This window comes from Lagenorhynchus albirostris, chromosome 7 (genome assembly GCF_949774975.1).
Source record: "Lagenorhynchus albirostris chromosome 7, mLagAlb1.1, whole genome shotgun sequence".
NCBI lineage: Eukaryota > Metazoa > Chordata > Mammalia > Artiodactyla > Delphinidae > Lagenorhynchus > Lagenorhynchus albirostris.
In genome coordinates, this window is record NC_083101.1 from 92,101,965 (window position 1) to 92,129,418 (window position 27,454).

At 44.5% G+C, this 27,454-nt stretch overlaps 1 protein-coding gene across 1 annotated transcript; it reads left to right on the forward strand.

Annotated features, from left to right (window-relative positions):
* Positions 1–20,688: 20,688 nt before the first annotated feature.
* Positions 20,689–27,098, forward strand: NXNL2 (nucleoredoxin like 2). Its single transcript, XM_060153228.1, is given in 2 exon segments — positions 20,689–20,990; positions 26,930–27,098. Coding segments are annotated over 2 exon segments (471 nt in total).
* Positions 27,099–27,454: the final 356 nt, after the last annotated feature.

Genomic DNA, 27,454 nt, shown 5'->3' on the forward strand with positions numbered 1-27,454 from the left:
GTGGCCTCTGTGGGGGTGTTTATCTTAAGCTGCACATTTGTCTTGTGTGGTTTTCCAAATCCCTTTTCTTCTTTACAGTAAAAGCTTAAAGAAACACATAGATGAGATAAGAAAAAATCCATGGAGGGGCCAGAAAGAATACCAGAAGCTATCGGTAGCTGCCAGACGCTGTTGTCCTTACATGTCAGAGGTTGGGCTGAGAAGATTTTACAAAAAACATTTGCCTTTGTCTTTGACTTTGTTAGTTAAGACTTGAAGACAATTTTCCTTAATGGTGGATGTCATTGGCTTCTGGGTATGATTGCTTAGTGTTGGATGTTGATAAAAAGATGAGCAGGGGGCTTCCCTGGTGGCGCAGTGGTTGAGAGTCCGCCTGCCGATGCAGGGGACACGGGTTCGTGCCCCGGTCCGGGAAGATCCCACATGCCACGGAGCGGCTGGGCCCGTGTGCCATGGCCGCTGAGCCTGCGCGTCTGGAGCCTGTGCTCCGCAACGGGAGAGGCCACAACAGTGAGAGGCCCGCGTACCGCAAAAAAAAAAAAAAAAAAAAAAAAAAAAAAAGATAAGCAGGACTAAGAGTTTTATGGTTTTCTCATTCAAATGCTAGCTCCTTGAGGCCTCCGAGTTTGGACGGACACAGAGCCTCGTCAACAGGTGGATGTGAGGACTGAGTGAGAGCAAACATTGTAGTTGTTGTATTCAAGCTTCCTGTTCTTACTCACCCTAGTCAGGCCAACTGCTCTCCCAATGTCTGTCTGAAAGAGCCCTCAGCAGAGACCTGAGAGGTTGGTGAAGTGGGGATTCTTAGTGAACGCTAAAAGTGAGAGCTGGATATACATCTCTCCATCCCTGCCCAAACTGAGTATAGTTGATTTACAATGTTTCAAGTGTACAGCAAAAATGATTCAGTTATATATATATATATATATATATATATATATGCGTTTTCAGATTCTTCTCCTTTGTAGGTTATTACAAGATATTGAATATAGTTCCCTGTGCCATACAGTAGGTCCTTGTTGTTTACCTATTTTATATACAGTAGTGTGTATCTGCCGGCTCTTTATTAAGTCACCAGCAAGCTCACAGACCAGTCATCTCCCTCCCTCCTTGCTCCAGAAGGGATTTAAACCAACTAATAGAAATAGACAAGTTAAAAAAAGATAACATGAAATCGGAAAGCGAAAATGTGAGTGGAGAAACCCAACTGGGTGCATTGGCTTATCCAAGCCTGAGTCCCCAGGGGAAGGGGCCCTCACTGTTGGGGGTTCCCTGAGGCTGTGGGGAGACTTCTGGTTCATTGGGTTCCCCTCTGTGCTGTGAATCAGTGTGAGGACCCTCAGTTTCTGCTTGGCCACTGAGCATGAGGCACCCATGCTCCTGGGGAGTCACAGCTTTTCTTCCTGTTTTTTCTCTTTATTGAGCCATCTCCAAATCCTATTTAGATTACAGTTATATTGAAATAGAAAGACCAAGAATCACCGAGCACATTGGAAGTGAGGAAAGTGCTCTCAATGGGCAGCATGACCTGGAGTGGACATGAAGGCCCGCCTGGGAGCAGAGGGGAGGCACAAGTGCTGCTAGCAGGTGGGTGCTGAGGTCAGGCCCATGGGGCCTGGGAAATGGTGTCAGGAGCCCAGAAAGTCCAGCCTCAGTGTAATGATATCTGAAGCAATTAAGAAGTGGTTTTAAAGCAATCAATATCGTCTATACCAGTTGTATTTTGTAACTTAACATAATTCTATAAAATACAGTTCACAATTCCTAGACAACCACACAGACATTAAAGGTTTGTGTACAGGTGGAAATAGCAGAAACACGTGGATCTCTTTACAGATGAAGGGGAAAGTCATCACAGCAGAAAAATGTGTCCTTGGAACAAGAGAGTATAGTTAAACTAAGTCTTGTTTCTATTTCTTCAATTCGATTAGAATTGCTTACTTCATCATGATTAGCCCTGGATCATCAAAAATCTGTATTCTTTAGCTTCTCTGATTAGCAGAAGAGAAGGTATTTCCAACACTTACAAACATGAATGCTTCTGTGGCACATAACAGATACCTCCTGCCAGCAGTGACCTTGAACGAGAGCAATGTTCTCAGACTTCTGTTCTTAGGATCCTTTATACTCTTATAAACTATTGAGGATGACAAAGATCTTTCATTCATGTGGGTTGGAAGTATTACTATTTACTGTATTAGAAATTTAAAATAATAACTTAAATTTTTTTACGTATTAATTCAATTAAAATAACACTAATAAACCCATTACATGTTAACTCACATCTTCTTACAAAAATGATGTTTTACCAGTAATTATTTTGTTTGGAGAAGAGCATCACTGTGTGTCTTTCTGTAAATCTCTTTAATGTCTGGCTTAATAAAAAATAGCTGGATTCTGATATCTACTTTGACATTCAATCTGCTGTGATAGGTTGTTTTGGTTGAAGTATATGAAGAAAATACAACCTCATGTAGATCTGTAGTTTGAAAAGGGAAGAGAATTTTTAGAGCCTTCAGATAGTTGCGGATATTCTTCTTTGATACTACACCAACACTTGATAAGTGGTAGCTTCTTAAAGGTTAGCTGCAATGTGCAATATGAAGTCTTATCAATGGAGTTTTTATCCTCTGTTACACTACAGTCAATTAGAGCATCTTGTACTTTGAACAGATCTGTGCATGGAAAATCTGTGCATGGATTTATATGACTATGCATTGACCACTGGAAAATATTGGTTCACTGAGTTAAGCAGAACTTCCAAATTTTGACCTAGTTATTATACAACATGAAACAAATCACATTTGTTAATATCACCACCAAGCTCTCAAGTGTTTTAATGACTGAAAACCTGTTGAGCTCATGGCTCTGAGTATAAGCTTTTCAAAATTTTAATTTTTGCTTGAAAGATTGAATGTTATCACAGGCAACAAGTAAAGTTTTTCTTGAATCGATAGGCTCCATTTATTCATTTCTGAGAAAATGTCTACCAAATGCTCAAGTCTAAATATTCAGTTCATCTGCCAATTGTTCTTTCCGGAAGAAATGATGTTCCATGAAAAAATGGCTAGTTTGGCTTGCTAGCCAAACAATTGCACAGTGTTTTTCCTGAAGAAAACCATAGTATTTTGGTATGCAGCAGAAGTGCTTTATGCAAACTTCCCATTTTGTTGTACAGAATGCAAAAGACTTGCACTCAGAGTTTGAGATTTAATAAATTAATAACTCTTACAGCATCATCATGAATATTCTTAAGTGAAACACTTTTTTTTAAACTGTGTGAATGCATGTAAGTGAGGAATATGGTTACTACTAAGTACAATTTGGTGCCACTGGCTTGATTTAGGTTGTACCAGCGATTTTACCCACTGTTGCTTTTGTACCATTTGGGCAAATGTCAATATAGTGAAGGCAAATACCATTTTAGTGTTATTGTGAAAACGGTTTCCACCCTGCAAGCCATCTGAAAGGGTCTTGGGTCACACAGGGTTCTGGAGAACGTACGTTGAAAACTGCTGAGATAGGGGTTTATTTTTCTTATAAGCTGTCTGCAAGCCTTCTGGAGGTAGGTAAGCACCAGACAGGGGGTTCTTCTTATTCCTTTTGTATCACAGAGAGGAAGATTCCAGGAAGAGCCTTAAGTGCCACTGGCCAGGACTGCAGGAGGCTCAGAAAGGAAGCGTTCGGGTTGTCATGCTTCTGTGGGGGGTGGCAGCAGAAAGAATGGGGTTAGCGATGGGAAGCCTCAGTGCCTGAACAAGTAAAGTACTTTTGGGCTTCACTGTTTCTCGTTTTAATAAAATAAAAGTCCACATTTCTGATTTCACACTTTCTTGTTTCAAAGAGAGGAACTACATATATTATTTTGTTTCTACAATACTTTATGGGACTTTTTGGAGGATTTAATAAGTTAACATAAAATAGGTAATGCCTGTCAACATTAAATAGGTTAACACAGTGCCTGGCATACAGCACTGAATAAAACACCATCATCATTAAGCATCCCGGGCATCCAGTGCCCTGCGTGAGCTGGCACAATCCACCTTCCATCATCCTCTCCATCCACCCTCCTGACAAATGTCCACTGAAGCCAAATTGAGATGCTTGCTATTCCCTCTCCCCAGCCTGCTTGGGCCCACCATCTACCACCTCTTTCTTGGGCCCATCCTCCTACAGAGTCTTCCAATCCTCCTCCTTGAAGTAACTGTTCTTCCTCTAGACTTGTGATATGGGCTGAATTATGTCCCCCCAACAAAGATATGTTGATGTTCTAATTCTCAGAACCTCAGAATGTGACCTTATTTGGAAGTAGGGTCATTGCAGATATGATTAGTTAAGTTAAATGAAGACGTACTGCAGTAGGATGGGCTCATGATCCAATGTGACTGGTGTCACAAAACGGCCATGTGAAGATGGAGGGCTGGAGAGATGCGTCTACAAGCCAAGGGGCACCAAAGATTGCTGTAAACTACTGAAAGCTAGGAAGAGGCATGCAAGTATTCCACTACGGTTTCAGAGGGTAAGGGTTTCTCTTGGATCCCAGCTCCATGCTCTTTACGTTTTGAACTCTCTGACTTTACTGTGCATACCTGTATTTTGTTTGTTGAAGCTTCTTGGTAAGTCACCCTTTTGTCTGTAAGGGTAGAAACCTGTGATTCCCTGGGTTTTAGGGAGCAGTAGGATTACAGGGCTCCCTGTAGATTATTTGTTTTAGGGAATCCAAAGGCAAAGATGGGTTCTACCTGGTCTAAAACTCTTGCTCCACTGTCCTCAAAAATTCCTATTTCCTATATGTATACCCACTATGGACCAGGAACTTGTGCCTTTTTGGAAAATGAGTGAACTTTTGGTTAATTTGGAATTGTAATGGCCACTTTAGGGAAACTTCAACTTAGACAAGTCTACCTGAAAAGAGGATCTCAAACTTCTCAGAGACAATAGAATGCATTCTTTGATTGGTATGCAGAAGTTTCTAAAACACAAAATGATTCCAAAACTAACTTTTCTAAAAGAATCCTTACAGCATGCAAACAACAATCTTTAGCAAAAAACTTTGGTCATCTGAGCAGGTAACCTTAGCTTAGTCCAGCAGCCAGGAACACAATTTGGATCCAGCTCTTCTTTTGGGTTTTGTATTATTGTACCTGTGACATGGCTAAAATTTTTACTTTTTATTAATATTTATTTTGGCTATGCTGGGTCTTAGCTGCGGCACGCAGGATCTTCGTTGCGGCATGCTTGCAGGATCTAGTTCCCTGACCAGGGATCGACCTGGGCCCCCTGCATTGGGAGTGGGGAGTATTACCCACTAGACAACCAGGGAAGTCCCTAAAATTTTTAAATGAAAGCTAAAAGGTCTCGGTTTGTGTCTGTCAATATGTTTACCTATGTAAGTATCTATATTATGTATATGTGATAATTTTAAAAGCGTTCTATTTAATTGGCTAAAAGAAGACTAAGTGCTTGTATAAAGTATTCGTAAAAAACAGAAATATAGAATCTAACTCAAATATTTTTTAAGTTCACATGATCTGGGATAATCTTGGATAAATAAAAACTAGTTTAAGTTTGTTAGTTTAATAAAACAGTCATGTTTTCAGAATTGTCAGCATTAAGTATAGCATAAACATACAACTTTTTCTTCCTGGGTTTACTAGTCAAATTACCTCATGCTATCTCTATATTACAAAATTGTCAGCCAGAAAAATAACTTAAGATGATGGTTAGCTGTTTGATGTCTAATCTAAGCATAACTGTTAAGAAAAAGTTTATACTAAGTTTAACTAAATAATGGATATACTTTGAATATCTAGGTCATATCCAAATAAGATAGTATACTGAGATATTGCTCACTAAACATAAAGATAAGTTTATCTACTTTTGGCTTTTTAATTTTTATAGAGAGACAATGGATATCTGGGTCTGTTAATAAATATGTCATTTGCCGCATTAAAAAAAGTATGCTATGAAAAACATGTTTCTAAAAACTATAAATTATTTATGTACAGTTGGCACCATGTATCCTTGGGTTCTGCATCCATGGATTCAACTAACTGTGGATTGAAAATATTCAGAAAAAAATTCCAGAAAGTTCCAAAAAGCAAAACTTGATTTTACCACATGTTGGCAACAATTTACATGGCATTTACATTGTATTAGGTATCATAGGTAGTCTAGAGATGATTTAAGGTATACAGGAGAATGTGTGTAGGTTACATGCAAATATACATCATTTTATATAAGGGACTTGAGCATCTGCTGATTTTGGTATCCACGGGGGTCCTGGAACCAATCCCCCGAAGACATGGAGGAATGATTGTATTTATATATTTGCTAATTTACTACAGAATGTTAATATGTGATAAACAGTTCACAACTGCCTGCTTCCTAGTTTTCACTGGGAAGTAAAGATTAGTAATAGTTAAACTTAGCAAAGGGAAACAACTCTGCATACAACATATGGGAAGAAAATGGGATATATTTTTATATGAAGAGTATACAAGGAATATAAGATTTTAAGGGAAAAGAGAGCAATGTTGTCTAAAAAAAAATGACTGGTTGTTCCAGAATAAGAAAAGAAAAAAAAAATAAGACAAAACCTAAATGGATATAGAACATTTCAGGAGGTTTATGGAAAATAAATTTTATGTGTGAGGACAAATCTGGCTAAAATTGAATAGATATATTATAAGGTTTTTAAAAAATAACCTTTAATAAATAGTGTACTTATGTAAAACTAAAACAATGTTCTTTCATCTGCTAAAAGGACAAAGTTTTATTAGACTCTTAGTCTGCTCTTGGTAAGACTCTGAAAGGTTTTTCTTTACTTTTCAAGTAGTCTGCCTAGAAAACAAAGATTCTGTTGTTTATGAAAATAATTTCCTGTGCTTCATGTTGTCTTTATCAAGTCTGATTACTTAAGAAAACTGAGTCTTCTCTGTTAAAAAAGCTAGGGTATTTTACAACTACAGTTGACCTTTGAACGACATGGATTTGAACTGCATGGGTCCACTTATACTCACATTTTTTTCAGTAGATAGGTACTACACGATTCCAGGTTGGTTGGATCCAAGGATACAGAACCTCAGATTTGGAGGGCCAACTGTAAAGTTACATGTGGATTTTTCACTGCATGGAGGGTTGTGTTTCTATGTTGTTCAAGGGTCAGTTGTATATAACTTTCTGTATTTGCCTTTGAAATCTTTTGTCACCTTGGTTGAATGAATAAGTGTTGTTTCACAGTGCCCTGTGATCCTATTTGATCAAGTGTCTTAAACATTTTGACCTTTTTTTTTAAGTTATTTTATTTTATTTTTAAAATTTATTTACTTATTTATTTATTTTTATTTTTGGCTGCATTGGGTCTTCGTTGCTGTGCACAGGCTTTCTCTAGTTGTGGCGAGAGGGAGCTGCTCTTCGTTGCGGTGCTTGGGCTTCTTATTGTGGCAGCTTCTCTTGTTGCAGAGCACAGGCTCTAGGCACTCGGGCTTCAGTAGTTGTGGCACGTGGGCTCAGTAGTTGTGGCATGCAGGCTCAGTAGTTGTGGCTCACGGGCTCTAGAATGCAGGCTCAGTAGTTGTGGCGCACAGGCTTAGTTGCTCTGCGGCATGTGGGATCCTCGCAGACCAGGGCTTGAACCCGTGTCCCCTGCATTGGCAGGTGGATTCTTAACCACTGTGCCACCAGGGAAGTCCCATTTTGACATTTTTGACACACTTCCCAAAATCAAATTCTGACTGAAGTCTTTTTGACCTCAAACTAACTTAGGAATTTTCCAGAGGGTGCCTGGAAGACTTCAAAAGAGTTGCTCTCTCTCCTTATAACAGAGAAATATTAATTTATTAGGCTTATTTGATATGTTAAGTTACATGGGAAACATAAATAAAAACTAATGTTTAACTTTCTTATATTTATTTACATGGTTGTATATTATTAATATAAGTAATTCAGAAATTATATGAAATTCCTAAAAATCTATGTCCTGCTGTAATGTTATCAGTCATAATTTCCGTTATTATTTTATAGTATTATACATCACAAAAATAACAATTTGTGGGCTTCCCTGGTGGCGCAGTGGTTGAGGGTCCGTCTGCTGATGCAGGGGACACGGGTTCGTGCCCTGGTCCGGGAGGATCCCACAGGCCGCGGAGCGGCTGGGCCCGTGAGCCATGGCCGCTGGCCCTGCGCGTCCAGAGCCTGTGCTCCACGACGGGAGAGGCCACGGCAGTGAGAGGCCCGTGTACCGCAAAAAAAAACCAAAAAACAATTTGCCTCTCAATTGCATCAATTTTTTGGTGAATTTTAACCATGGCTGTTTTTAAGTCTTTCGTCACTCACAGTTGTTTTTTATTCTCTATTCTTCTCTGAATGCACTTACAGTCAACTATAGGCAAAAATGCTTCATCTTCAAAGAGATTCATGGAAAGGACCCTGACAAGTACTCTAACGACTGGACCACCAGGGAATCCACCCCCGTCTTGTTTTTGGCAACGCTGGGTGGCTTTCAGAATCTTAATTCCTCAACCAGGGATTGAACCCCGGGCCCAGGCAGTGAAAGCGCCGATTCCTAAACAAGTACTCTAAAGTATACGTTTCTGATAACTTTAAGATCGTAACACTGAACTGGGTAAGACTTTATAAAACTCTAATGAAAACTGGTTGATTGATGAAGCTGCTAACCCAAGATGAAGCAAAACAAGAATTAACAGGAGACTGAATGAACTCATGAAGATGATTATCACTTTTATGATTTAATTTAAACGTTGCTGGTTCTTTCATGTTTTTTTTTCCAGATTTAAAGGACCTCTTCTCCTGTCTCTTAAGCTACCTATAACTTACAGCGATTTAATAAAGTATACTTTTGTAAACAAAGTTGAAACATTTATCTTTTTCTCCCTATCTGATCCCTCCAGAATTCAGAAGCTCTTGTTAAATATTCTCATTTTTCATGGCAACACAAGTATTTATATAAACAATAAAAATCTGTTCTCCTTGTAATAGGACACAATTAGACAAGTCCTTGACTTAGCTTCTTAACCTAAAGAGACTTTAAAGGTCTAATATGAGATTCCTTTGTGGACTTAAAAAATTATTCACAACCAAAAAATTATTCACAACCTAAAAGTTGAGTTATGTTTTATTTGGCAGAAATGTTTAGGACTTAAGCCCAGGGGGCAGTCTCTCAAGTAACCCTGAGAGCACTGCTCCGAGGAGGAAGGGTGGGAGCCAGGTTATTTAGAAGTTTTGCAACAAAGGGCAGGTCGTGGGGAACATCAAAAGATTATTGTAAATTAAAGAAAACCACATATCCTAAGTTAAGGAATTTAGCGCTTTTTTATGTATGGGAAGATGCAAGAATCTGGGCTCACTGAAATCATTCCTTTGATATTCACCTCAGCTATCTGGGGCCAGTATCCTGTGTTTTCATGTCCTGAGTTTCCTCAGGGTTCCCGTTGGAGGGCTGCAATTGCTGATGACCGTGACATCCTTTGTTTACTGATATGGCAGGAAATATTCCATTTCTTCCCTTATTACCAGACAGTTTTAAAGAACTTTTTAAGGTTGACTCTATGGAGCCAATAAAGCCCTTTGGATATTATGAAAGCTGTAGCCCCGAAATGTCATATTTAAAACTATGCATATAATTACTATTCTTACTACATTTATGTTAATAATCCAACTTTAATAAGACTAGACTTATTTATTTTATAAATTAGTTTCACTGTAATTATCTTCGATTAAAATGGAATGCCTATAAAATATTTTCAGTAGAAAACTATAGTGTACCCATTATTCTAGTCCAGTCAATTGTCTTTGAGGTTTTGTTTTCTACTGTCAATGAAAAAATTAGTCAATCTAAGAAAAAAAATGGAAAATATTATTTGAGCCAAATTGAGGATTATAACCCAGGAACAGCCTCTCAGAAAGCTTAACTTAACTTAGCACAACTCCAAAATTTCAGGTTACCAAAATCTGCAGATACTATTTTAGATGGACATTCCCAAAACATAATTATTCCTAAAGAGTTTGCCAAAAAGCTCTTCTCATTTACCTCTATTTTATTTACTTAAAAGTTTCATCATATCAAGTTATTTTCCTTGCTGACAAACTTTATAACAGGAATAATAAGATCTTATTTGATTTCTAATAAACCTAAGTATAATAAAAGTATTATGCTTAATGTTGATGGCTCTAAAGACATGTCTGCATTAATTAAAACAACAATTTAAACTAACTTTAATACCAGATATTAATTCAATGCTGAATATTTCCCAGATTATATGAACCTGAAATTCATTCTGGACAGTTTCCTTTATATTTCTGAGTACTTATATAAATGAAACAGGAGGGAAGGAGGCAGGGCACAACATTTGAAAGAATGACATAACCAGAGGATATGACATAAACTGATTAGAACCAAATGGGTCCAAGATGGCAGACAAGTTGACTTCCACTAGACCTTGAGCCTCAGGATACCCTCACAAGCTAAATGACACACCCACAGGCACCATGACATTTCCAAGACCTACCATAAGGATCAAAAAGTGGGCGGTGGCCCAATTCCTGGAAATCCCTGCTCCTTCCTAAAGTAGCTGGCACACTCCTGCCACTCATTAGCCTATGAAATTACCCACTCGTATAAAAACTGACAACCCCATACCCTGGTGCCTTTCTCACCTTCTGAGATGACCCACACTCTGTCTGTGGAGTGTGTTTCTCTCTAGATAAATCCACTTCTTACCTATCACTTTGTCTCTCACTGAATTCTTTCTGTGATGAGACATCAAGAACCTGAGCTTCATTAAGTCCTGAAACCAGGTGTGTGAACTCAGTTGGAAGACTGGGTTTTGGCCGGGTTCCAGTCCTGGCACGTGGGTTCAAGTCCCAATCTGAGGTGCACGGTTTCATAAGTGCACCTTAAGCCAATTAACTAGAGCTCTTTTACAAATTAATTTTGGCAATACCACACATTTACAACACACATATATAGATACATACAAACACACAAATGCAGAGACCCCATAGTTCCCATTCCAAAATTTCAGCTATGAATCAGTTAAAATAATTTTAACATAATACCCATCAGTTACAAAAGAGGTTGGATTCAAATTGTGTTTCTGGCAAATGGAACAAATCAAGGTTATCTGATTAGGTGGCTAAATCCTTTTTTTTAAAATTTATTTTTGGCTGTGTTGGGTCCCCGCTGCTGCATGCGGGCTCCCTCCAGTTTCAGCTAGCGGGGGTTACACCTCGTTGCAGTGCACGGGCTTCTCATTGTGGTGGCCTCTCCCGTTGCGGAGCACTGGCTCTAGGCATGTGGGCTTCAGTAGTTGTGGGTTGCGGGCTCTAGAGAGCAGGTTCAGTAGTTGTGGCGCACAGGCTTAGTTGCTCTGCAGCATGTGGGATCCTCCTGGACCAAGGTTAGAATCCGTGTCCCCTGCATTGGCGGGCAGACTCCTAACCACTGCACGACCAGGGAAGTCCACCCTTTTTACTTATAAAGACACTTAAGATTTCTATTTGTCCTTGACAAGTCAAGTTGTAAATTACCTACCCCCCCTTTGCTTTTACCTTCCTGAAATTGCACTTTTAAAAAGATGGTAGAGGGAAGGGGAAGGGTAAGCTGGGATGAAGTGAGAGAGTGGCATGGACTTATATATAATACCAAATGTAAAATAGATAGCTAGTGGGAAGCAGCTGCATAGCACAGGGAGATCAGCTTGGGGCTTTGTGACCACCTAGAGGGGTGGGATAGGGAGGGTGGGAGGGAGATGCAAGAGGGAGGAGATATGGGGATATATGTACATGTATAGCTGATTCACTTTGTTATAAAGTAGAAACTAACACACCATTGTAGAGCAATTATACTCCAATAAAGATGTTAAAAAAATAATAAAATAAAATAAAAAGATGTTAGAGATAAGAATACCTGGAGAAGACCAGGTACAACATTTGCATCTCAAAGGCATAGGAGAAGAAAGGCAAGTTCCTCCTAGGAGGAATTTGTTCCCTTAAGGCCACAAAATTTTTCTCAAGACTTACAAGCCTTTTAAGATAAATAGGTGAGGTTTGAAGATTGGCAAAAGGGTTGGTGGGCTTTGGATTGTTTCTGGAGTCACATCGCTGGTCCTTTAAAAACTAAATTGTAAAACAAGGATGGTTGTTTTTAATTCCTCAAAGAATTGGGTGGCCATCTCAATGATATCAAAGGACTGGCACACCCATTCACCTATGTTGGAATGTTTTACTTTCTTTCATTTAGCTTAGGGGAGCAGCCTCCCCCACACCCAAAGAAAAAGAAAAACATTCCTGTTAACGCTCTGAATATCAGCTTTGGTCGGTTTAGTCAGACTGGTGGCCTCCTCCCATCTTGGTAACCCATTTAGAAGCACTTTTGAGGATCCTTCCTGGGTTCAAGAGATTCTTTTAACTATGGCCCTCAGTTGGCCCTTTGAGCTGAAGAGGCTTGCCTACAGCCTCAGGTGGTCCCATTTCTAAAGGTAACCACTTAATAGTATCTTTAGAGTGGAAAGGCAATTCAAACAGGATTACTAGAATAAGTACTCAAATAAATGAGGGTAAAGGGGAGCAGTAGTTGAAGTTTTAGGTACCTTTTAAATCATTAACCTTTAGTTAGCCTCCTACAACAAATCTTTCAATGAGGTTATTTTGGAATTTTGAAGGCTTTTGGGACTTCTGCATACTAATTATTGAATAAAATAGGTACAATAGTTTGAAATAAGATCTCTATAAAATTTTAACAGTTTATAAGACTTTCCAATTCAAAGGATCCAAGGAACTAGCTCTACAACTATTTTTCCCTGCTAACCTAATTTTAGAAAAGAGAAAAACTTACCGCTATTGTTTCCAGTAGACCCTACAAACAGAGATCCAGAAGACTGCCAGGTTTAACTGTGCAAAAAATGTTTTGGAGTGCCAAAAGAACCCAATTTTAGCCATTTCAGGGCCTGATTTCCTTTAATTCCTAATCAAGTACTTGCAAGCATACATAAACCCAGCTGGTATTCCCATAGGTGGCTGTCTGCCTGGGAGCTGTTTGGCCTTCGAGGTAAAATTTCCCATTATTAACTTGGTAGGCTAATTCAGATATGAGATATGATCTGAACAACTTTCTGAGGACAGTGTGGTGAATCAAATGTGTGCTGCTTCTGAGTCTAGCTCCCCAAGGGGTTACCCTTGGGTCAATTCAACTCTCTTATAGGTCTCGGTTTCCCCCTGCGACAGTCTAAAACTGCCGAAGTGCTAATGTTAGGGGAAACAATGACTGAAACAGCCCATCCTGGCCAGGCAAAGACAGTAACAATTTGCATGAGTTATTTTACGACAGGTGATCCTGGTAAGGAACACAGAACTAACAAGCCACCACCAACTGGAAGAATATGGGAAAGGTCGAAAGGAGAGAGGAGACACCAGTCCACATGTCCTACCAACCTCCCAAAATCCTCCTCGCTGTAATCCACCTTGGCTAAGCGGTTGCACGCGCCACAAGAAAGGACCCTGAGTCAGAATGATTGGCCAGAGACAACCCGGAAACTAACCCAATTACCATAAACCCTGAGACTGCGAGCCACGTGGCAGAGCAGTCCTCCTGGGTTCCCTTACGCTTATGCTCTCCACCCAAGTGCCTCTTCCCAATGAAGTCTCTTGCTTTGTCAGCATGTGTGTCTCCTTGGACAATTCATTTCCAAGTGTCAGACAAGAGCCCAGTCTCGGGCCCTGGAAAGTTTCCCCCTTCCTGCAACACTAAGTTATCGGCCTCTGTCTCAGCCCTCATGCCCTCCTTCTGCTCCCCCCAGCCCCCCACAATGGTTGTAGTAGTCAGTCTCCTTGTTCTTTGGAGTTGAATAATTCAGTCTCTCATTTAACTAGCAAAAGTTTTATTCAGACCATATATCAACTTGTTTAAAACAAATTTAACAGAACCCCAGCCATTTATGTTTCCCTGGATGTCCTGCTCAGATGCCTTTAGATCCCTGCCTAGGAAATGCACTGGTGCCCATTATGACTTCAGGTCTTAAGTAAAACAGCTGGAATAAAATTTCCAGGACCGTCAATCAAACAATGAGATCCAATAACAGGAGAACTCATCAGAACACCTGAGAAGTACTGAGAAGCCAGTGCTGTTAGGGGAAACACTGACTGAAACTGCCCACTCTGGCTAGGCAAGCTAGTAACCACCAACATGAGTTACCTTACAACAGGAGGTCCTGGTAAGGAACTCGGAACTAACAAGCTACCACCAACCAGAAGAAGGGAAAGGTCAAAAGCAGAGAGGAGACACCAGTCCACATGTCCTACCACAAAGTTTTATTTGAGCCAAATTGAGCATTATAACCTGCGAACAACCTCCCAGAAAGCTTCGAGAACTGTTCGACCTACCTGTTAGAGGTCAAAGCATAGTTATTTAAGTTTTTGAGACAGAGGGCTGTATGTTAAATGACATATTATTGACAGTTTATGCAATCCAGATCTATGTGTAATGGGTCATCAGGGCCCCTTACAGGATTAAGAAGGAAGATTATTTCCTAAGGAGTTCTCATTAATGCAGACACACAGTACACAATAAATGGGAGGGAGGAGCCCAAATGGGCAAAGAAAAATTTTATGTTTAAATTTTTGCTCATCTTGCTATAGAATATGAATTTTATTTCATCACTACTTATAGAACTCAGAGAACTCACCACAACAGATTATATGTGGACAACGTTCATGCCTGTTGCTGTATAGAACCTCTGAGGACATGATCAAAGAAAGATTGTCAAACTGCAAACCAGGAAAATCCATCAGATTGAAACTGCCAGCCTCATTCCATCATCTAAAGATGCTTCAGACTCAAATCTAGAAAATTTCTCAGCTGGCTTCTCTCCAAAATTGGAAACAATTTATAATTTGCTTGAACTATTAACTTTTATTTTTCCTTTGTTTCCATAGAAATGCCTCATTAAATTACCTGTTTGCCCACATCATATAGAGGCCTAATTTAGATGGAAGCTCACCTAACTCTGCCTCCTGAAATAACACATCCTCATGTTCATCCTGTCCTAAGTAATCATGAGGATATGTGTTTGCTAATACATCATGTTGTGTCTATGTAAATTACTAAAAAAAATAATGTAGATTGACTTAGAATAGTAAAACCTGAATTTGATTATAACCTATCTAAGTTATTCAGTTGGTTAAGTCTTGGCTTCCGGGAATCTCTGCTCAGGGGAATTTTTCAATCCTTGGTTATCATTCTCCTTATAGGCATCATATTAACCTCTCTAGTGTGTTGTATTCCCTTAAGCGTTTTAAATACCTTTCGGCAGCCGCTCACACATCGAATGATATCTGTCAGGATTAGACAACTTGAAGAACTCAATGATCTGACATCCCATGTCTATGATGACAGTGCAACTGCTGGTAACAGTGACTACATGACACTCTGTCCTGACAACTCAACTAGCAGAAACATTGAATATGTGATTCTTCAGCCTGGCTACATCAACAGTGGGAACCCAGAGTAATACTATACTAGTTGGTCACACTCTCAGCCTGCTGAGAGAATGATTAAACCTTTGGCAGTTGGTTGGTGATTGATCCAACTTCCAGTCCTTCTCTCTTCCCTGGAGATCAGGCGGTGGGATTGAAAGTTCTAACCCTCTAAGCACCTGGTTAGTTCCTCTGGTAACCAGCCCCCACCGTTAGGTGTATTCCAAAGGTCACCTCATTAACATAAAAAAGATACCTTTATTGCTCTCATCACTTAGGAAATCCCAAGAGTTTTAGGATCTCTGTGCCAGGAATGGCAGACAAACACCAAATAAATATTTTTTATTATAAATCACAACACCACACAAGGTCATAAGGGTGGGGCCTTAAGCCAATAGGACCATGGCCTTATAAGACAAGGAAGATCTCTCTCTCTGTCTCTCTGCCATGGTGGACACAGTGAAAAGGTGGTCTAAAAGCCAGGAAGGGAGCTAGCACCAGAACCTTGAACTTGGACTTCCAGCCTCCAGAACTGTAGGAAAGTAACTTTCTGTTGCTTGAGCCACCCAGCTTGTGATTCTTTGTTACGGCAGCCCAAGCTGAGTGAGACATGCTCCCATCTTCTCTCACGCCTGCACTTTTCTGTTCCAAGCCATCTGGTGGAGCAATCCAACTGCTTCTAGAATTATCTAAAAGCATCACTGGTAAGAAGCTGGTGGGACCAAGGAGCACTTCCTCAGTCCAACACTAGGCCTGTTTTGACTGCTAAATGTTAAGTCCTCTCTGAGAAGCCAGCGCCCACTGAGGATGACTTGCCCATGGCCCCACGGCTCATCACTGACAAACCCAGGCTTCTGTTTGTCACTTCAATGTCCCTTCCCTGCAATGGGCCAAACTCTCTTTTGAAAACGAGTCATGAAAACCTCATGATACCAATCCCTAATAACACATATTTAAATACAGGAAATAAATAACATAAGCATGAATATTTAAAGCCAGGGAATTTAAAATGTAATATTTGCACACTGAGATATCTAATTTGTTTGCTATGCTGATCAGAGCAGAAACTATTTCCATAGTTCTATTTGTATATTCATAACTGTTAGTAGACAGAAATGAATCATTGTTTATACATTTTGTCAGTGAAAAGAAAAAGTCAACTTTATGTCAAGTAGCCTAAGGTCCCATGTTTTGCACATGCTCCTCTTTTGGCGTGGAGAAGCAATCCAGTGTGTCAACAAAAGGCAGGACTGAGCAGAGGTGCACTGATGGGAACTTCTCAAATATTCCTGCTTAGAAAAGGAATTTCCGTAATGAGAAATAGTCTCATTCAGAAGTGGGGGGAGCATGCATGCTGAACACAGAAATGTAGAGTCATGATTTTACTGTAGAGTTTCTCCCCAGAGAGAATTTGAAGACCCCATGTACCCAGCCAACCAGTAGTTAGCTCTGGAAACGTTCTGCCTTTCAGTCGATATCATGGTTATAAGCAAACCGAGATGTCACAGCCGTTGATAACTGTTCCAAAAGAAATAGAGCCAGACACTAGTTAAAGGCAACTAAGATTTTATTCAATACTACTGCAATAGGGGAAAGAGTTAAACTCAATTCCAAAGGCAAGGACAAGTGGGGATTTATGGCCAAGAAAGGGGGGTTGAGGCATCATCGAATGGAAAATTACTGAGAGGAGACATCAAGGGTGAGGTATTCTTGCTAAACCTACTTAGGAGTCTTGCTGAAGGCAGGCTAGAGTGGTCAGTTCACGGGTGAGGGATGACTTAGCAGGATTCTTTGCTAAGACTGCTGAGGCAGGCTGAGGATGGGCCCCAAGTGAAACCACAGAACACGTCTCAGGGCTTGGTGGAGCTCAGTTTATGTGTTAGCATGGAAAGAATTCAGTGAGAGGCAAAGTGATAGATAAGTGATTTATTTGTATAGGACGCTTGTGAAGGATACAAGCGGGCAGGCAAGAGGGCTCTGCCCGGAGAACTTAGCGGGCTATATTTTTATAATCAAAGGAAAAGTAGGGAGGGGGAGAAGACCACGTTATTCCTCTTTCTTGAGTATACCTCAAACTTCCATAATCAGCTCCTCCTCTACATTGGGCGGGGTAGTTTTTTGGTCTCTACATAGTCAAACCAGGACTGTCACGGTGCTATTCGAATCAGCAGAAGGGTGGTAACATATGCTAAAATATGGTAAATCATCTCAGGTTTCAGTATAATGAGGGTCTTCTACTTTGGTATGTCACCTTTCCCCTACATTTTAGTGCACACAGAGGAGCATGTCCTAGGGGTCTTAATTTACTAACCTCAACCAGCAGGATGCAGGCCTCATTGACTTGATGTATAGTTTTGTTGTTAGTTTCATTATTAAGCAAGCCTGCTTTGTTTCACGATTTTCTGATTGCTTTCTTGAGTGATCATTAATTTACAATGTTCTCCCAAAGCCCCCTAAATTTCCCTCTCTATCTATAATCCCTCAGTGGGATTTTTAAACTAGCTATTTGATTATCCTACTCTATCCCTATCAGAAGGATGAGGCCTGGTAGAGAAGAGGGTTCAGAGGAGCCTGTCTAAAGATCGGTCAAGGAGTGTCTTTAACAGAACCGAAGCTATCAGACAGGAGAAAATGCAGAAAAGATTGCCCTTAAATTCAGGTGGGAAATGGATGATAGGGTAGAGTATGTAAGTAGCAAACTATTTTTATAGTGGCAGGGGTCAGGGAGATGGGGCTGGGGAGGGAGGGCAGGTGTGAGGAAGCCCTCATGGGGCTGCTCTCAAGCATCAGCAGTAAGAATGCTGCCTGGCTCCGTGGAGACTATCCAGGACACATAAGACTGATTAGCAGATGCTAGCAATCCAGGCACTCTTTGATGCCCTGGAAGGAAGTTGGCTATGAACTGATGTGGCACAGCCCAGCTGGGGTTAGGAGTCACCTAATCTAGTTTCCAGGACTCCATTTGTGGTTGCTCCTGTGCTCAGTGGAGGAACATGTGTAGGAGACTTGGTTCCAGAAGAGGCAAGGAGAGGGTCCTGGGCTTCCTTTCATGGCACCTGCAGCCCCCTTCCACCTTAAAGACCAGCCAGTGGGATGGGGTCAGTAGCGAATGACACAAGATCGTGCTTCAGGAAGGGTCCTGGGAAGTCCCTTCCTAGACTGGTTGAGAACACCCATTAGACGCAGAACTGGAGGATGAGCTGAGCTGTGCCTGTGTCCCTCATGAGGAAGGCTCTTGAGAGCGGGGTCCCCTGCTTACACACGCGCGCGCGCACACACACACACACACACACACACACTCAGAGCAGCCACAGGAGGAGGGTCCCTAGGTGAGGAGGGGTGCTGGTGCACTGTTCTCCCCAGGATCCTCTTTCCTGGAGGGCTGTCCCCACTTCACCATGGTACCTGAGTGGGCTGTTCTCTCAGACAGGGACATCCACCCCTCCCCCAGCACTCTGAGGGCACACAGTATTTATACGAATAATTGGGAATTTCTTGGTGGGCGGTGGCACCGTTACTAAAATGAATGTTCTCTACTTACCTCACTGTGGTGATAAAAGAAGAAACGCCAAACATCACAAAATAGTTTTCATGATATTTAGAGTTTAGCTACATTCATCTTAGTTCTGAGTTTTAAGAAAAGTCAGGCACCTCTATATGCAAGATTTATAGTTCTCCTAGTTCCTCTCAAAAAAAAATTTGTTTTTCCTCCGATGCGCCTGTAAATTCCCCTGAGTCTTCCAAGAGGACAGTGAATCAAGGCTTTGGCAGCGCGCTTCATGGAACAGCATCAGTCCTCCGACAGAATTTCCCTTAACCCTGGCTAGTAGCGAACAGTGTCTGCGCATTTTCGTCCCATTTCACTGGGAAGCGGGGTTGGGGGAGGGTGGCGCAGAGAACCGGGAACAGCGAGCGGCTGGGAGGGAGCTCGCGTCTCTTCTGCCCGCGACCCCTCCTTCACCGTCGCTCATTCATTTCGCGCCGCTTCCCTTCCCTTCTCTCTCCATCGCACGCACTCTATTTTCCTCATTCACCTTTGCTTTTCTCTTGTCCCCACGGGAATATAAACTCCGCGAGGCAGGGCGCGGGCCGGGACTCAGGGCGAGAGGAGCGCGGTCGGCGTCCAAGGGCAGGGTGGGATCCTGTCCTTACTCGCATATCTGATGTTTTGTTCACCACTAACTTTTTTTTTTTGCATTAATTTTGAAAACTTAAAATATTACATCAGAATACTATTTATCTTGGTCACTGAGTTTTTTGGCGCTAACTCCCTTGAATTCTCCCTTGAATTCACTCGCCCCGCGCGAGTGCCTCACCCATTCCGCGCAGGGAGTTGAAACTTTTTTGCTCGCTGTTGAATCCCAGTGCCGGGCACAGTAATACTCTGGTTCTCGGAATAAAACATTCTTTAAGAACCGCCTCCAGTTTCTTGCAGGGACCCTCGCGGTCCGAGCGCAGTACTTCGGGGCAAACCCCAGGAAAGAACAGGGTGTCCCCAACGCCGGGTCCCTACCCACTAAAGGTGGAACCGCTCTTACCCTCCCGCGCGGGTCGCCGGGACCCCTGGGGCAGGCGGGGAGCGACCGATCGCGGGGTGGGGCGAGCGCCAGCGGGACCTGGGGCGAGGGTGCGACAGGCGGGGCTCAGGGGAGGAGCAGAGGGGGAGGGCATGGGAGAGGGGGGAGAAGAGTGCGTCGCCGGGAGCGCGGAGAAGGCTTGCCGCGCACGACCGAGAGCTGCGCAGGTGGGTGGGAGGTGAAGGGGGCTGCAGAGGAGGGCTTTGGGGCGGGACGCGGGGGCAGGAGGGTCGGGGGCGGGGCCCCTCGGCTCCCTGGAGGCGGGTGCTGTGTGTGCCGCTGCTGCAGCCGCTGCGTCTGGGGTCGCGGCTGTCTGTGAGTGTACAGACAGCCCAGTACTCTCCCCAGTACGGACGCTGTTACTCCTGCCGGAGGCCGAGGCTCAGGCCCGTGCCGAGGTCCGGGTGCCCGGCTGTGCGAAGGGACCTAGCCGGTCCCTTCGGCTGGCTGCAGGTGGACGGTGACCGCAGGTGACCGTCCGCCTGCAGGTGATCAGCCACCTGCGCTCACTGCAGCCCCTCCTCCGCCTCGTTTTCCCGCAGGTGTCCGTGCGCTCCGACTCACCTCCCCGCGTCTCCCGGCTGGTGTCCTCCCGCCGCAGCTGTCCAGGCTCCCGGCCATGGTGAACGTGCTAGGCGGGCGGAGCCTGGTGACCTAAGACGGCACGTGGGTGGAGGCCGAGGCGGCGCTGCAGAACAAGGTGGTGGCTCTGTACTTCTCCACGGGCCGGTGCGCGCCCAGCCGCGATTTCACGCCGCTGATCTGCGACTTCTACGCGGAGCTAGTGGACCAGGCGCGGCCCTCCGGGCCCTTCGAGGTGGTCTTCGTGTCCGCCGACGGCAGCGCTCAGGAGATGCTGGACTTCATGCGGGAGCTGCACGGCGCCTGGCTGGCGCTGCCCTTCCACGACCCCTACCGGCAGTGAGTGGGGACGGATTGGGGGTTCTGGGAGCTGTTAGGCGCACCCCCCAACCCCCATCCCAATCCCTCATCCCTGTGCTTCTCCCAGCTACCGGGAGCTCTTTGATAACCCCATCCCCATGCCAACCCGTTCGAGCCTCTCTCAGCTACATCGTAGTCTCTGCTTCGGCTTCCCAGGGAGGCTCTAGCGGTTGGCTGACAGGGAGCATCTGCATCACCATGGGCGCTTGGTGAGCCTGGGCAGTGGCCTCTAGCCTCTGACTCAGTGGGTCTGAGGCTCCGGGAATCTGAATTTATAAGGACTTCTGGTGATGCTGATGCTGCTGTCCAGGAAGCCTGCTCTGGTAAATAAATCACAGCCCGGGGATGCCCCATCCTACAGCACAGGAAGATACCGCCCCTTATCTGGAGAGCGGAAGAGGGAGACCCAGAAAGGCCACTCAGGTCAGAACTGGAGACCATGGGTTGACTGCTGTGGGCCAGTAGTACGGGACTGGAGGCCGTACTACTTGAGGCTGAGGACTCAAGGGCTGGAGGAACTTAGTGCCAGGCCACGTTGCAGTTTCATTTTTACTGGCAGTGACTGAAATTTCATTAAGACGTCTCCTGCTCCTATAACTGTAGAAAGAAGCAGGTTCCTGGACTCTTGAGGAGACGTGTCAGAGGTGACAAAAATCCTTGCTCTCTGAAGGGATCTTGCCCCACCCTTGCTTTAGACAAGATGTAACATGGCAGGAAACCTCAGCTCCGCTGGATTTCGGAGTTTGTGAGCAAACTGGAAATTAACCCTAGTGCTCTATTGGGTGTGGTCAATGAGCTCCATGGAGAGGAGGAGGGAGAAGCGGGGGAGGTGGTAGGACCTGGGAGGGGGAGGAGGAAAAGGAAGGATGTGGGGGCTTCCCTGGTGGCGCAGTGGTTAAGAATCCACCTGCCAATGCAGGGGACATGGGTTCGAGTCCTGGTCCGGGAAGATCCCACATGCCACGGAGTATCTAAGCCCGTGTGCCACAACTACTGAGCCCATGTACCACAACTACTGAAGCCCACACGCCTAGAGCCCGTGCTCTGCAACAAGACAAGCCACCACAATAAGAAGCCTGCAACACAACAAAGAGTAGCTTCCACTCGCCACAACTAGAGAAAGCCCACATGCAGCAATGAAGACCCAGCAGCCAAAAATAAATAAATTAAATTAAAAAAAAAAAAGAGGGGCTTCCCTGGTGGCGCAGTGGGTGACAGTCTGCCTGCCGATGCAGGGGACACGGGTTCGTGCCCCGGTCCGGGAAGATCCCACATGCCGCAGAGCGGCTGGGCCCGTGAGCCATGGCCGCTGAGCCTGCGCATCTGGAGCCTGTGCTCTGCAACGGGAGAGGCCACAACAGTGAGCGGCCTGCATACCACAAAAAAAAAAAAAAAAAAGGAAGGATGAGGGAGGGACGGAGGGAGGGAGAGGGGGAGGAGGGGGAGAGGGGAGGGGAGGGGGGAGGGGAGGGGGGAGAGGAGGAAAGGGGGAGGGGAGAGGGGGAGGGGGGAGAGGGGGAGGGGAGGGGAGGGGAGGGGAGGGGGAGGACTTTGTGGAGGATTTGCAGAGAGGAATGGAGCACAGGCACCAATTGTCTGGCATGTTGGGGGTCTCCTCTGGTGTAAGAGTCCACATGTAGGTTTATTGCTCTTCACAAAGTACATTACACCACTGTCCCTTAACAAATATGGAGGTGAATTTCTGGGTTTTGTTTCATAGCAGCATGTGTTGCATTTCTCTGGGGATTAATATTCAGTTGTGGCATTTCCTCCCCCCCCCACCAAATTAATTATTCTGAGATGGTTTTCCTTCTGGACAATTAAAAATGGAAGCTAACTTTGGAAAGTTCCCTGGAGGAGTCATTTCCCCCCAGCACATGCTTTTGGTGATGCCGAGGAAGAAGTGAGGCCCAGGCCCTCGACGGTGGGGGCGGGGGTGCCTGCTTCCTGAGGCCTCACTCACAGCAGGATTAGGAAAGTCTTCGATGATAAATCCAAATGCCCGTGATTTACTGGCGGAAGGATTCATGTACCTTCACATCTAGTGGTGCTAAGTTTTTGATTTGCTTAGCGTTCAAGTTATACACAGCTTTTGAAAGAACATACTTAGTTTTGAAGCTGGCAGAGTGACAGTGTTAGTAATAAGCTCAGGCCCTGGGCAGAGCCCAGCTGTGGGACCTATTCGTGGGGTGACAGTAGGTAAGGTATTCAATCTCTGAGTATAATGATACCTCACAGGACGGATGAGGACTGCGCTGATGCATGAATTCAGAGCGTTGTCAGCTGGTTGTGTACCAGGACTTTGTGTCTGTTGCCCATTTCACAGTTTTGAGGAACAGGGACTGGTACTCCTGGCTCTGGAACCTGTCCTTTTGGCTACGGCTTCCTCTCCCAGGGGACACTGAGCCTCAGCACAACCTTGCTAGGAGTGGGGTGCGGGGGGTTGCCGTGCTCCCTCTGCTTCCCAGAGGGAAGCCTTATCTGGTCAAGGCCCATTCAGTCCACTACACGTGCTGAGCTGTTCAGGGCACAGGCAGCTGCACTCCGCCAGCTCAGGCTGGCCAGCCTGAACTTGGAGGAATCTGGAGCGGGGGGGTTCTTTGGGGGGAAGTTAGCTCCTTTGCCTCCCCCTTTCCAGACTGAACTTTGTTAATCCTGTCATTGCAATTTATAAGTTAGGAAATGCGGTATTCTGTGGGAAATTCTTGGAGCTAGGCCCTAAATTCTGTTCATCCTAGCCTGCATTTTGGAATCAGATCATGAGCAAAAATGGAAATAACTGCCACCAAGGAGAACTAAAGAATGCAGGAAGCCTCCAGGAGGCCTTTTCGGAAGTTCTTAATTTGTGCAGAGCACGGCATCTGCTTGGTACTGTGAGAAGATGGGTCCAGAACCGTCATCACCAACCAGTCATGGTGAGGGACCCCAGGCTGTCTTCCCTCAGAGGCCAAAGCACGTCATCTGCTGTCCACTGGATTTCTGCTGACCAGCCTGAGGCTCAGGAGGAGATAGATCACCACAGAACCCACACACACCCCCTCCCGCCTGGGTTACCCCAGGCGTGGCTGGAGGTGCCGCTGCAGATGCACCTGCAGGAAGAGAATGCCTAGAGCCACTCACCTGTCCTCAAGGTCGCGTGGATCTTGGCTGTCCAGTGCAGCCGGCATACAAGACCCGGCCTAGAGAGGCAGATGTTTACTGACGTCCCTACAGCTAGGGGCAGCGCGGGCCAAGGGCGGGCTCTCAGGGCCCGCCCAGATGCCTGTGTGCAGGTAGGCAAGAGGCCTGAGAGGGGAGACAGCATCGAAGACCAGGTTCTGTCCTGCCTTCCTTCCCTTTGTTATGGGCCCAAGAGCCAAGTAACAGCTTCTGACTTTGCCAGCAGGAATTTCTATCACTTGCAGCCTGGCATGTGAGACCCACTCAGTCCGTGTCTCACACATTCCCCTCCAGCATTTGACCCACGATCACCTTTCCACCTGTGTTCTGCCAGACTGGAAAACTGATGTTCCAGAGCACTCCACACACTTTTCCACCTCCACAGGTCACACACATGCCGTATCCTCCAACCCTGGAGCCTCTGCTTCTCTGCCTAGTAGCTCCTCCTTTGTGCCCCTGGGGACACGGGGAGCATGTCTGGCCCCAGAGTCCTATGCCCTCCATAGCTCGAGCCAGTGCCACCCCTGTGCTAAGGGTATGTGTCCGGGGGGGTGGGGGTGGGGGCGTGTCTCTGTAGTCTCTAATGTTAGACCAGACATTGTTCAGTGCTTGGCGCCTGCAGGGCACTTGTTTGATGGATGCTCGGAGCAAGTAGAGAGATATGTTCTGTAATGGTCTGCCGGTGGCTGAGATGGAAAGAGACTGGAGACAGAAGTTGCCATGGCAACCCAGAAGCAGTTGTGCCAGGGATAAGGATGTTCTGCTTTAGGTGGAGGGAGGGAGCCAATGCTGCAACTGCACACAGAGCGAGGAGGAAATGAGCTCTCAGATTTCCCCGAAATGGTTAAAATTCTCAGAGTTATCACTTCATTCTGCCCAGCAACAAGGCTCTTTCCTTTCTGAGGCTTGGTCTATTCTCTCTGGACACAGTGCCCAGAGGAGATGGAGATGACTTCGGGGGCGGAGGGTTGTTATGTGTCTTTCCCACATGGTTCCAAGGTTACAGCTCTCCCCAAGCAGAGGCTGCCAGGGTGGGGATTTGAGGACCCACACTGGGTGACTCTTTGAAAAGAAGCTGGAGCAATGAACTGTCTTCAAACCTCCTTCTCGCTTCTCAAAGCCCCACCTGGTTCCTGATATCCCCGTGTCGTCCCTTTTTCCTTCCAATCTTGGTAGAGCTTTGCTCTGTTTTTTAGTCTAAGAATCAGGTTTGGTTTGTTGCTCACCCCATGTTGATTCATTTCCTTGTCCAGTGATTTCTGTCCTCAATCTTCTTTTGCCTTCTTTCTACTTTCCTTGTAATTGCTTCATCATTGTTTTTCTAGCTTCTTGAATGAAATGCAGAACTCATCTATATAGAGGCCTTTTAGTTTTGGATAAGAGTGTGTAAGACATAACTCTCTGTGTCTAATTGTATCTATAGCTTGGGACCCATAGTATATGGGTATTATGATTTCATATATAATATATGGTTATTTAGTTTTTAACTGATTCCAAAAATTACTGCTTATTGGTTTCCAATTCCATTATGTCATTAAGTGGTGTGTGTATCACCGATTATTTGAAATATATTAAGATCCCTTTATGACCGAGAACATGACTGGTTTTGTCACCATTTCATAGATGTTTGAAAACAAGGCATATTTTCTCTCCATTGGGTATAGGTACTGTGTTTTTTTTCCTGCTTGAATTAAGATTTGTCTTGGCCTTGGATACTGGAAAGCAGCAGGAAGGGCCTGATGGAGGTGTCACAGGGGAGATTTAGTAACAGGAGGGTCTCAAGTGCATTTTTCCTTCCACTCAGTTTTACAGCCCTGAGGGCGACAGATGAGGGAAATCAGACTACAGTTAATGTGAGGCCCTGGCAAGCTGGCTGTGGTAACAGGACAGGGATTTTCACCCAGCTGTCCTGTCTTGAGGATACTAATCCCTGTGAAGGTTATGGGGAGACTTGCAAAACTAAGAAGGCAGAAGCTCCTTTCTTTAAATGAATACAACTAATTTTGTGAAATGGTCACTCAAGGGGTTACATGCGACAGTAAAATGTTTCACCCATAATGTTAATCAGTGTATCCTTGAATCTGTAAGGCAAAAAGTCTAGTAAGCCTTTGTATTTATCTAGAACTCATGGAATTTTAACTTTTGCTATTATACGTACCTGATGTATTTAAACCTCCTGAGATGTAGGAGGGATACAAATTTATTGGGTTATTTGTGGGTTTAAAATTGCACTGTGCAATTTGGCAGCCACTAGCCACATGTGGCTACTTAAATTTAAAACTGACTAAAACGGAATTCCCTGGAAGTCCAGTGGTTATGACTCAGTGCTTTCACTTCTGTGGCCCGGGGTTCAATCCCTGGTCAGGAAACTAAGATCCCACAAGCCGCTTAGGGCAGCCAATAAATAAATAAATAAATAAAATTAACTAAAACCCAAAATTCAGTTCCTCAGGCTCACCAGCCAGATTCCAAGTGCTCCGTAGTCACATGTGGCTGTGGCTGTGACATTGGGCAGCACAGATGCAGAACAGTCCCATCACTGCTGACATTCTTCTGCGACCGCACTGTCTTGGACCCAGCTAGCAGCAAGAAGAAAAGAGTCCAAAGGAATCCTCAGCCCAGTGGGAGGGCTCACCGGGCAGGCTGGATTCTAAGGCTTTGCAGGCTCAGCTGGCACTGGGGAGGCGTTGGTCCCTGCAGACGTGCAGCAGCCTGTCCTGTCCCACGCTGACCCTTGGTCGCCCTCTTCTCTCCCACAGTGAGCTGAGGACCAGGTACCACATCATGGCCATCCCCAGGCTTGTGATCGTGAAACCGAGTGGGGACGTCATCACTGACAAAGGGCGGAAGCAGATCCGGGAGCGGGGGCTGGCCTGCTTCCAGAACTGGGTGGAGGCAGCTGACATCTTCCAGAATTTCTCCGGTTGAGCTGGGGGGATCTCTGGGGACCTGGGCAGGTGTATGTCACTCCTGTTGCTGCAGCGTGAACATGACAGAGAAGAGGAGCATCCTGTTTCCTTTCTCGACGCTGGTGGTTTCTTTCAGGCAGAAGCACTCAGCTGTGATGGAAAGAAAATATTGCTCAGGGAATGCCCTCCTTGTAGCCTTGTTTGTAGTTATTTTTATTATTCTTATCATAGCTTTCTTCACATGAGCTTAAGTGTGTTCACATTGAGCTATTGGAAATCTATGCAAAACATGTATTTATACAGGCTCTTCAGGTGAAATAGCATATTTATTGATACATTTTCTGGAGATGCCTTTATTTTAATGATATGCTTTCA